Below are 13,085 nucleotides of genomic sequence, written 5' to 3' on the forward strand. Positions count from 1 at the left end.
TGTCATCTGCAAACTTACTAACCATATCTCTTAGGTTCACATCAAAATCATTTACATAAAGACTAAATGCAGTGGACCCAACACCTGTGACTTGTGGCACACTGCTGGTCACAGACCTCCAGTCTTAAAAGCAATCCTCTAACACCACCCTCTGTCTCCTACCTTCGAGGCAGTTCTTTATCCAAATAGCTAGTTCTCAATGTGATCTAACATTGTTAACCAGTATGAAATGCAGAACTTTGTCAAACACCTTACTGAAGTCCATATAGATCACACCAACTGCTCTGCCCTCATAAATCCTCTTTGTTACTTCTTCAAGAAGCTCAATCAACTTGCTCACCACTGATATCAGGCTCACTGGTCTATAGTTCCCTGGCTTTTCCTTACCACCTTCCCTAAATAGTGGCACCACGTTAGCCAACCTCCAGTCTTCCAGCACCTCACCTGTGACTATCGATTATATAAATATCTCAGCAAAGGGCCCAGTAATCACTTCCCTCGCTTCCCACAAAGATCAAGTCCTGGGACCTGATCTACCTTTATGCTTTTTAAGACATCCAGCACCTCCTCCTCTGTGATATGGACATTTTTCAAGATGTTGTTATTTATATCCCTAAGTTACTTCTTCAATATCTTCCATATTCCAAAGCTTCAATACCTTTCTCCACAATGATCACTGATGCAAAATACTCATTTAGTATCTCACCCATCTCCTGCAGTTTCACACAAAGGCCACCTTGCTGATCTTTGAGGGGCCCGATTCTCTCCCTAGTTACTCTTTTGTCCTTAATGTATTTATAAAGTCCCTTTGGATTCTCCTTAACCCTATTTGCTAAAGCTATCTCATGCCCCCTTTTGCCCTCCTGATTTCCCGTTTAAGTATGCTCCTAATGTCTTTATATTCTTCTAGGGATTCACCCAATCCCTGTTGTCTATACCTGGCATATGCTTCCTTCTTTTTCTTGACCAAAACCTCAATTTCGCTAGTCATCCCGCATTCCCTACACCTAACAGCCTTGCTTTTCAACTGAATAGGAACATACTATGTCTGGACTCTCATCTCATTTTTGAAGGCTTCGCACTTTCCAGCTGTCCCTTTACCTGTGAATATCCACTCCCAATCTGTCAAAATTGGCCTTCCTCCAATTTAGAACTTTAACTTTTTGATCCCATCTATCCTTTCCCATCACTATTTTAAAACTAATAGAATATGATCACTAGCCCCAAAGTGCCCCCCCCCATTGACACCTTAGTCACCTGCTCTGGCTTATTTTCCAAGAGTAGGTCAAGTTTTGCTCCTTCTCTAGTAGGTACATCCACATACTAAATCAGAAAATATTCTTGTACACATCTTGTCTCATTCTACATTAAGTCAATGTATTTTAGAAATGCATTGCCACTGTTCCATGTATGTTGATTCATGAAATACATTTGTTGGATAAATAGGGCCAAACTGATACACAATTGAAAGGCAGACAATGGTCGTTCGTATGTATAAGAATGGACAACAGTTGTTGTGAAACACAGAAGAGAGTAGGACAACTGTGCTTTTCAATTTTTATTAACAACTTAGAGAAAAGATTCTTCAGAGGGCACTGATAAGGTACCATAAAAGCCCATGGTGGTGGAGGTAGGAAATTAGCAGAGATAGAGGATTGGGAAAGCAATACAGGACAGAGTTGGGTTAAGGTAGGGGAGTATTAATTTTCAGGATGGTCAAAGACAAAGGTAATAGAATATAAAAATGGGGTGGTTTTCCTAAAACTATACAAGGCATTCAACAGACCTAAGTTAGAATACTGTGAACAGTTTTTGGGACCCTTAGAAAGGAATGCTGACATTGAAGACAGTCTACAGAAGGATCATTAGGCTAATCCTGGGTATGGAGGGACTGTCTTTCGAGAAGTTGAGCAGGCTGAGCTTGTACTGATTGGAATTTAGAAGAATGAGAGACAAGCTAATTGAAACATTCAATATTTTTTTCTGGATTTGATGGGTTAGATACAAAAAACGTTTATTTCCCCTTATGGAAGCATCTAGGACCAGAAGGTATCATCACAGAACAAGGGGTTACTCTTTTAAGAGAGTTGATGAGGAAAATCTTCTCAGATGTAGTTGATTTATGGAATTCTATCCCACAGTGGGCTACAGTGTCTGATTCATTAAGCATATTGAAATGAGACAGACAGATTTTTTTTAAATCAGTCAGATAAACAAGAGTTCTCAGGAAAAAAGCAGGCAATTTGAGTTGTGGATTTAGAATAACCAAAATCTCATTGAATTGGGGAGCAGACTCAATGGACTGAATGGTTTGATTCGGCTCCTAGGTTCTGTGGTTCCATAGGAAGTATATCATTTGTATATTGTATCATCCCTCAATGTTCTCAAAATTTCCCACAAAACTCAAGAGTGTAGTGTATTGTGTTCACGACTCACTTGAGACTGCTTTTGTTGGATAAGCTGCAGAACATCATGAGTGAGCCTGTAGTCCTTCGACCGTGCATCTGTGAAGACGTAGATGAACGATCCAGGAAGGGAAATTTCCAATGCAATCTTGATTGCAGCAATGCTCATTTCTGGGCAATCACCACCACCCTGTTTTGAATCAACAAGAAAGAAGTTACATCAACAAAATTGACTCCAGCTTTCTACAAGGATCAGTGAAGCTGACTTAATTATCTCTGGAAAATAAAATACTGCAGCTGCTGGAAATCTGCAATAAAATCAGAAAATGCCAGAAATACTCAGAAGGTCAAGCTCCATCAGTGAGACAGAAAATGAGCCAAGTTTTCAGGAGAATGACCTTTTACCAGTTTTGATGAAAGATTTATTGTGTCGATGACTCCAAAAGTGGTTGTGTAGTAGACAGTGAGAAAGGTTCTCTAAGTTTACAAAGGGATCTTGATCAATTGAGCCAATGGGCCAAGGAATGGCAAATGGAGTTTAATTTAGATAACAGCGAGATGTTCCATTATGGTAAGACGAACAACGACAGGATTTATATAATTAATTGTAATGCCTTAGGAACTGTTGTGAAACAGAGACACCTGGGGGTCAGGTACATAGACCTTTGAACGTTACATCACAGGTAGATAGTGGTAAACAAGGCATTCAGCACGCTTGCCTTTATTGCTCAAACCTGAGTATAGGAGTTGGTACTTCAAGTTGCAGTTGTACAGGCTGTTGGTGAGCTATTTTTGAAGTACTGTGTGCTGTTCTGATCACCCTGTTACAAGGAGGATGTTATTAAACTGGAGAGGGTTCAGAAAAGATTTACCAGGATATTGAGTGGACTGGAGGGTTTGAGTTATAAGGAGAGGCTGGACAAGCTCGGACTTTTTTCATTGAAATATAGGAGGTTGAGGGTGACCTTGTAGTGGTGTATAATGTCATGAGGGACATAGATAAGGTGAATAGCAAAAGTCTTTTCCCCGGGGGGGGGGGACCGGAGAGCATAATTTTAAGGTGAGAGGAGAAAGGTTTAAAAAGGACCTGAGAGGCAATGTTTTCACACAGAGGGTGGTTCATACATGAAATGTAACTGCTAGAGGAAGTGGTCGAGGCAGGTACAGTTACAACATTTAAAAGACATTTGGAAAGGTATATGATTAGGAAAGTTTTGGAGGAATTTGGGCCAAACAGAGGCAAATGAGACTAGTTTAGTTTGGGGAAACTTGGTTGGCATGGATGAGTTGGGCTGAAGGGTCTGGTTCCATGCTGTATGACTCTATGACTCTTCACAGAAGCTATTTCCAACAAATATTTTTCTTAAAGTCCAATGCCAAATCTCTTCCTACTCAATTCTCACTCCAGCTCATCTGACAACTTTTCTGAAAGAGTAACTCGAACTGTGAGCCATGGCAATGTGCCAGCTGCCTTTATAACAGAAGAGAATGCATCAGAACTGAGCTTGAGCCAGTTCCCTCCCAAGGCATATAACACATGCCCTTCAGAAAAGGCTCACTACAAATGACAAGATGAAGGAATCCTGATTGATTTTTCCTTCCATAACTTAACTGGCACCAAAAAAGCCACTCTATCTCAGTTCAGCCAAATCCTCATAAACCAGGGACTAAATGTTGAATCAATAAAGCTCATTTTCACACTCTAGCTGCTAACTATGCCATTCAGAATATAATGTAGCTCTTGATTAAACATCCCAGTAGTGTTATATTTGAATGAGATTAGCAGATATCATAATTAAATTAAAATAGATATTTGTAAGGTATTTTTTACTTCTTCGTTTTCTTCAAGTTTGTAACTTGGACTGCCAAAGAGAGAATTTTGTTAAAATTGTATCATCAAGAAATTATCCCTTACAAGAATGTGTGACATTCATTGAATATTTCATTACAATGAATTTCATTGGATTCTTTAGGCTGGTCCTATTCAATACATCTTTACATCATAATTTAAAAGCAATTAAAGAATCAGAAAATTCTATGCACTGTTAACTGGATGGTTCAAAACAACAGCTAGTATAATAATCATTAATTTCACTGCTAACAGAATTACAGTATTTTGACCAACATCTATGTCACTAACCTTTTCAATTAGATGGAGATCCAAATTATCCCTAATTTGTTACAAAAGCTATGAGAATCAAATTAATCCTTTTGGCTTCTTCTGCCTGTTATTATAACTTCCACATTCTTCACAACTTAGATGTCTGCATTTGCTAATTCTGCACTCACAAGCATCAACAGTTTTAATAGCTTCATCATTAATGGCTGCGTCTTCAACCTTAAGTTCTGGAATTTCCTCCCTAAGACCTTATTCCTCTCTACCTCCCTTTCCTCTTGTTAGACTTCACCTTTTGGCAATTAATGAGTCTTAAATGATCAAACTGATATGTACTGAAGTCTTAATTTGTATGTATTATTGGGATGATTTATGAATTTTAGGATATGATGTCAAGAAAATTTCTGAAGTGCACATCTCATTAAGTACCAAATACGATAGTATAGTTTTAAGAAAGAACAGATGGAGCAAAGTGGAGTTATAGCTAGAACATATTTGGGCTCCAACAAATCTAGCTTAGCAGTAAACAGAAGTCAAAACTACAATAATCGCTGGTCAGGAAGGTGGCTGAAGGTTAGATGTTCAAGAATCTCTGGTCAAAACGTAAATTTAATTCAAAGGGAAATCAAAACTGCAAAGCTGAAGGGTTAGAATAATGATCCGAGGATCTCCAATTAAGAGATACAAATTACGGTTACATTGTTATGGGGTGGCCAAGACTGCTCTTCCCATTAGTAAAGAGTTGAGAATATTTTATTAGAAGCCCTTAGTTGTGTTCACACAGATGCATACACTTGGGCTACATGCTGCAAAACTATCTGCAAAAAGGATTTAAAAAATAGAAGTGGATTACTGAGATCTTTTACTAAGATCTTTGCATTTGCCACAGGACATGATGCAGGATATTGGTCATGAGAGTGAGTTAAAAGTAGGCCAGCTGCTGGAAAGTTATATTTGCACAGGACATATTTCTAGTCAATGGTTGTTTGTTATGTAATGAGGAGTTTCCATAAGAAACCAGTATCAGGAATTATCACAGGTTTAAGAATTGCTATTAGAATTCAGTATTAGAGAACACTGAATCCAGTACAGACAAGAATGCCCGGACTAAAGTAATAAAAAGAAAGGGCATGAGACGGGTGGAAAAGACTACAGATAGAGTCAGAGGGTGAGCAAGAGCAAGTGTAAAGGAAAGAGAGAGGGAAGGGAAGAAGAAAGCAGACAGAGAAGTGCATGTGAGAATGTGTGAGAGTGAGAGAGACAGACAGACAGCATGTGTCCAGCCCAGCTGAGAATTGAGGGTCTACAAGCAATCATCCTTCAGAACCAGAGCAGTTACTAATAATGTCTGTCCTCCTTTTGCCTGCTTGGCAACCCGTACATAACTAAATGTAAATTATACAGAAAATATATTCTTATAAATTGGAAAAAAGGTCAAGTTACAAAGTTAGTAAGGCTACAATTATTCTCAGATGCATATGCTCCTGTCAGTCTTGTTTTAAAACAACTGGTTTAAGGTAGCTTGCTAGTTATTTTGAATAGAATTCAATGCAATGAAGGAATATATCCTGTGGCCAGCAACCTTAATAGACAACAACAGTGGGGATGAAGAGCTGATGAAGGGCTTCTGCCCAAAACGTTGATTCAGCTACTTCTCAGATGCTACCTGACCTGCTGTGCTTTTCCTGCGCCACATTTCCAACAACATCAGTGGCAAAGAAGATTTTAAAGATGCTTTCTCCAGACTTTAACCAGCCTGGTAGATTGACAAAGTTTGACTAGGTTTCCACTGAAATGAGCACAAATTTGTGGTCCCAAACTGTTATCACAGTCATGCATGTCCAGATTCTATCGATATCATTAACACCTATAAACATTGTTTTGCTTAATATTTTAAACTTGAATAATGCACCTTGGAATAGGAGACATTTCAGACAGAATTTGCCTCCTTGTTAAGGTAAACCTATATGAAAACTATTTTGTTAAAACAATATTGAATATACATTTTGCTACTGATAGCATCCTTGAGGTGCTTTATACATGGTGAAATTTATCTTTAGTTAATATTAACTAATGTTATTCAAGATCCCCAATGCAAGATAAATGCAAATGAGAGAGATACACAATTACAATTTTTTTTCAAATTTCCTGCTTCCACAACTCTACCCAAGGGCATTAATGACTTTTTGGGTGAAGGAGTGCTTTTACTGTTTGCTTAAAAAAAAACACATTCACACAAGTTTTATTTAAATTTTAATGTATTAATACACAATAATTTATATATAACATTATAGAGAATACCTTATTATTTCCTGTAACATGCAAGGAAGGAGACAATTAATGCTTTGGAGTCAATATAAGACATATATTTTCAGTAATAATGTATGAATGACACACAACATGGCTTTCAGGCTCAACAGAAGAGCACATCTGGAATCAAGATAGTTATATCAAAATGAATGGAATGCTGGCTGCAAATTGTCCTCTTCCCCATTAGCAACAGTATTTGGCAAGAACAAAATAAAAAAAAGCCCTCAAGCAATACTTGAAAATCATTCCAATGTCTACTAGTTCTTTAAAAAGTAACGTTTCCTGGCAGTTCAGAAATCATTAAGCATGTGAAAGTTAGAGGGTTGCTGGATTGCCCTCCTTAATCAGATGCCAACACAAAAATGCAGCCTTTGACTTTCACAGAAAGAGCATATAAAACAGACTGCAGACAGAAAGAAAATTATGAAGGTAACTTCAATTACATAGAAAACATACACTTGTGTCCTCATTCATCCTTGGCAGAGAAAAACATCATTGGCGAGGGTGGGGGCGGGGGGGGGGGTTGCGGTTGTGGTGGTGAGAAGAGAGAGAACAGTGCACATATACTGGTCTATCAGTCCTACTTGTACTGATTAATTTGTTCCCGCTGTTCTAGTCCAAAACTGTTTAGTTAGAAAAAATGGAAACTGATTTTTTTTTAAGAAAAGGATTTTTCCATTTTCCTTCCCACTTTGAACTGCTTACTGCCATCAATCTTCCTCTTGTCAAGGATACAGGCTGAGGTCTTCTTTGCTGTTTCCAGTACAAGGACTATTCCAAGAATGAATAAGCTTCTGTGATCTCCACAGGAAGTAGCAATCCCAAACTGCACTCTTGCCTCCATAGTGAACTAACCCATAAAACAGATCACATGTTAGAAGGCTTGAAGTCAATCTTTGCAAGAACTGAAAATCAAAACCATGGTGTAGGGGACAAGGGTTTCATTTTACTTCCAGGCCAACCTGGTCCATCTGATAGCATCCATATTTATTAACCTAGAGAATTAGCAAAAGCTGGCCCAACAGTTGAAAAAAAAAGGAATATGTAGTTTTAACAAGGTTTAGATTTGGAAATTGAATGAACAATGGGCTGAATCACTGTAGCCATTGAATAGTTGGAAAAATATAGTGAAGTTGGAGAAAATAGGACAATTAATGCAGAGGAAAAGAAACATCTGATATTATACTCAAGGATTGAAAGGCAAAAAGAGAATTTTGCCAGTAAGTGTTGAGAGGCCCATTTCCAATGCCTCATCTTGTCTCATTTATATGCAGTTTCCTAATCTCCTACACAGTGGAGATAAACTATATGGTGCCAATTCATTCCATTAGAGTCAGAATGTATACCAGCTTGCTTCTTGCTCCTCAATCTAGACCAGCAGTCCCCGGTGTCTCAGGGCAGCAAATGCCTGCAAACCCTATCCACAGAGGCTGGCACTGGAATTACAATAGCCTCACCACATCATTATGGCACATCTCCAACTCACTCAGAATAGAGTTATCCACCTCAACGTTGCATGTTGGAGCACACCAACACCATTCATTGTAATGCTGCTACCAAGCGGTTTTGTACACATGAATCTATTTCATGTATCAGACCAGGGTGCACCTCAGGGCTTTCCACTTGGTTTCTTAACAATCACATTTCACACCATGCTCACAGCATCTTTGCATTGCCTTTTCTTTTTGTGCTTTGCCACCTCATTAGAATTTACAGCCTCACTGTGGATCAACATTGCTTGGCCTTTTGGCATCAACAGAAAGCCAAGTAGCTTCGCATAGTTTCCAGGAGTTAATAACTAAGGGGTGGACATGTTGCTGTACAAGACCATCCTACATCCATGTCACAGTTACAGCATGTTCCAGCAGCTTTCATGGCAAACATGCCATATGTGCTTTAGTTAAATAGTCACGTCTCAAGATCCAAGTGAAGCAATCCTTGGTGAAATAAAGGGGGACTGTCATTCGTCTGGCACGTGGTTCTGCCACAGTCAGTCAAGGGTAGCATCCAATCTCAGTCCAGGGTTTGAACATGGTGAGTTTTTCACATGGGGCTGACAGAGTCAGGGGTTCAATAGCACTATATGTTTACAGAATGGGCCATAGTCAATCCTGCAGGTCCAGAAAGCAACAATCTAAGCATCAGTGATAAGTCAGTTCAGAACTGCACGAAGATCAGTCAGGGCTGTCTTTTCAAATTAAACAGGCATTGGGTCACAGCAAGTCCTGGGAGTCTATTCACAGAAAGTTAAGGTAGGTTAGTAGGCCGACCAAAGAGGTAGGCAAGTCAAGGAAATCAATTTTGGGGATTAGAAGTAACATGCTGATATGCAGAAGGGTCATGAATTGTGTTGAGGCAACTGAGCATACAAAAGTGGGAGACAATAGTGCATTGGAGGACACAGATTACTGTGGGAAGAGAGTGCTTACAACTGCCTTGGCTTTAATGAGTGGATAGAGTATCAGTGGGGCTAAGCTATGGGGCCAGGGTCAGGGGGTTAATGTTGGGAGATGATGACAAACTAAAAAAAGTCAGATGGGAATGTATGGAAAGTCAGAACTAATGGCGTCAAACAGGAAATAGAAGGAAGCAAGGAATATGAAATTATTTTGGGGGGATTGCAGGTCACCTAGATTAAGAAGCTGAGCCTGTGACTTTGCAAAGTGTGACCTGTGTTACCTTCCATCTTTATCCAAATCTCAAATATGCAATAGAAATCAAAAATGGCTGGCACCACATCCAGAGATGAAACTTTTACTTCCTATCTAAGCATGAAGGCTGGACTTGTGAGTAACATGAGACCCTTCAAGGGACAATTGACATATGGACTGCAGCAGCTCAAGGTGGCAGCTCACCATCACCTTCTCAAGGATAACTAGTGGCCAGCAATAAATGCTTGCTCAGCCAGTGATGTCTACGTGCAAAAAATGAATTTTTAAAAATTGCATTAATCAGGTACTGACAGTTAAAGACAAGTCTAAACAGAGTGTCCTTTATATAATGTGCATACAGTATCCAAATGTGAGAGGTAAATATCAGTCACAAGCAATTTTACCACATCATCGATCATTAGAATTTGGTCACAGTCACCTCTGTGAAGCAGACATAGTTACAGTCAACCTTAAAATGACTCACCTGCAGGTTACCATTCACAAAAATAATTCAAAATCTCATAGGCTGCACAAAGGCTTGGAGCTCATTTCCTTTCACCTTCACTACGTATTTGCCAACATGCTCTTAGTGTAGTGTTACTTTCTTTAGGTGCTTTCAGTAACCCTACCACACCTGCAGTGCCCTTCTGTATTTGCATGGCATGGCTTGTGCTGTATACACTGGAATAACATTCACTATGACAAAGGATCATGTACAGACTCTCCATGGCCTTCATTGTCAGATCCTCCACATTCCACTGTATCAAGGACAACAATAAACTGTCATCTACAATGACGTAAATGCAGACTGCTCACATCATTCAGAACCTGTTGTAATATCCCCCACAGAGGTTCACTCGAACCATGACCACTTGATCCAGGAAAAGCAGGAGTTATCATCAGTATAGAGAAGGTGTGGAGAAAGAGAGGGGTAGCAAATATGTCAGCAAGCCCAGGGCCATCAGCTGCTGAACAACCTCTACCCTAAGAGGCCACAGTTGAAGTTTCCCTCAGGATACAGAGGTGCTGTAGGAGGCCAAGAATTTTTTTTTAAATTCACTCATGTGATGTAGGCATCAGTGGCTGACCAGCAAGGAATGGCGATATATTTCCAAGTCAGGATGGTTAGGAGCTTGGAGGGGAACTTTCAGACGATAGTGTCCCCATCTATCTACTGCCCTTACTATTCTTAATGGAAATGATCATGGGTTTGGTAGGTGCTCTGGGTACTCCGGTTTCCTCCCAAAGTCCAAGGGGTGCTAATCAGATTGTCTCTTATTGAAGATGGTCATTGCTTGGCATTTGTGTGGTACAAATGTTATTGGCACTTGTTAGCTCAAACCTGGATACTAACTATACAGAACTTGTTGCATTTGAATGTGGACTACTTCAGAAAATTGTGGGGCCTATGGAAACCTAAAGTGGGTATCACCGAGCAAGTTATTCCCAAGCAGGTACTATTTAATAGAACTGTTGATGACACTTTCCATCATTTTACTGATAGTCAAGTGTAGACTGATGGGGCAGTGTTTTGCTGGTTTGGGTTTGTCCTGCTTTTTATGTACATATATACTTGGTCAATTTTTCACATTGCAGGTAGATGCCAGTGTTGTAACTATATTGGAAGAACTCTCGCTAGGAGAGTGGTATGTTCTGGAGCACAAGTCTTGAGTGCTATTGCTGGAATGCTGTCAGAGCCCATTGTCTTTTCAGTATCTAATACTTCCAACCATTTCTTGATATCATGTGCAGTGAATCGAATTGGCTGAAAACTGGTATTGATGATGCTGAGACCGCCTGGAGGAAGCAGATATGGATCATCGACTCAGCAATTCTGGTTGAAGATTCAGTCTTATCTTTTGCACTGACATGCTGAGCTCTTCATCGAGGATGGGGATATTTGTGGAGCCCCCTCCTCCGGCCAGTTGCTTAATTGTTCACCACTTTTCATGACTGGATGTGGCAGGACTGCAGAGCTTAGATTTGATCTATTGGTTGTCGGATTGCTGAGCTCCAATTATCGCTTGCTGCTTATGCTGTTTGGCACACAAATAGTCCTATTTGGTAGCTTCACCAGGTTGACACATTATTAGGCATGTCAGTTGCTGCTCCTGGCATGCCCTCCTGAGCTCTCCATTGAACCAGGGCTAATCCCCTGGCTTTACAGTAATGGTTCAGTGGGGGATAAAGCGGGTAATGGTTGCAGATTGTGTTGGAGTACAATTCATCTCATGGCTGCCCAATCTTGCATTGTTAGACCTGTTTGAAATCTGTTGCATTAAGCAAGGTGCTCGGGCCACACAACGTAATGGAGATTATTCTCAATGTGAAGGCGGGACATTTTCTTCACATGGATTAGATTAGATTACATTACATTACAGTGTGGAAACAGGCCCTTCGGCCCAACAAGTCCACACCGACCCGCCGAAGCGCAACCCACCCATACCCCTAACCTAACACTACGGGCAATTTAGCATGGCCAATTCACCTGACCTGCACATTTTTGGACTGTGGGAGGAAACCGGAGCACCCAGAGGAAACCCACGCAGACACGGGGAGAACGTGCAAACTCCACACAGTCAGTCGCCTGAGGTGGGAATTGAACCCGGGTCTCTGGCACTGTGAGGCAGCAGTGCTAACCACTGTGCCACCGTGCCGCCCACACTGTTACTACACTGTCATGGACAGATGCATTTGAGGCAGACAGATTGGTAAGGATGAGATCAATTATGTTATCCCCTCTTGTTGATTCCCTCATGACCTGTGAAGACCCAGACGAGCAACATGTCCTTTAGGACCCAACCAGATTGATCCATAGTGCTGCTGCTGAGCTAATTTTCATTGACAACATTGAAATCCCCACCCAGAGTACATTTTGCACCCTTGCCTAAGTGTTGGTCAACTTGGAGGAGTACTGATTCATTGGCCTAGGGAGGACATTGCATGATAATCAGCAGAAACTTCCTTGTCCATGTTTAACCAGAAGCCATGGGACTCATGACATCTGGAGTCAACACTAAGGACTCCGAAAGCAACTCCCTCCCGAATATATACCACAGTGTCGCAACCCCTACTGAGTCTTTCCTGCTGGTGGGACAGGACATACGCAGGGATGGTGATGGTAGTGGCCTGGAAGGTACAATTCCACAAAGATGACTATGTCAGACTTTTGCTTGACTAGTCTGTGAGACAATTCGCCCAATTTTTGCATTGGCCCCCAGATGTAGTAAGGAGGACTTAGTTGTTGACAGAGTTATTTCTGCCTTTATCTTTTCTGGTGCCTAGATCCATTTCATTTCTTTATTGAGACTTCATAGTGATTTATATAACTGAGTGATTTGATGGGGCAATTCAGAATGAAGTTGAGAGTCAACCACATTACTATGACTCTGCAGACACATGTAGGCCAAACAAAATTTCCTTCCCTGAAGGACATTAGTGAGCTAGATGGATTTTCCATGACCATCTATATGGTTTCATGGTCTTCAAAAGATTCTTAATTCTATAACTTTTTGATTGAATTCTAATTCCACATTCTGCCATAGGTTCACTGAACATTAGCTGAGTTTATGGATTAATGTCTAGTATAATACCACTAGGCCA

General features: G+C 40.4%; 1 protein-coding gene across 3 annotated transcripts in view; it reads right to left on the minus strand.

The window, feature by feature from the left end:
* Positions 1 to 13,085, minus strand: part of hmcn1 (hemicentin 1) — a 607,098-nt gene that overhangs the window by 508,846 nt on the left and 85,167 nt on the right. For all 3 annotated transcript variants that reach the window (XM_087990747.1, XM_043699541.2, XM_087990748.1), the window contains exon 3: positions 2,437 to 2,595. In XM_087990747.1, the coding sequence (XP_087846873.1) occupies positions 2,437 to 2,595 (159 nt within the window). The remainder of the gene's footprint in view (positions 1 to 2,436; positions 2,596 to 13,085) is intronic.

The sequence above is a fragment of the Chiloscyllium plagiosum genome, unplaced genomic scaffold (genome assembly GCF_037043375.1).
Source record: "Chiloscyllium plagiosum isolate Xiang-an unplaced genomic scaffold, Cpla_swu_hap1 HiC_scaffold_9, whole genome shotgun sequence".
Classification (NCBI taxonomy): Eukaryota; Metazoa; Chordata; class Chondrichthyes; order Orectolobiformes; family Hemiscylliidae; genus Chiloscyllium; species Chiloscyllium plagiosum.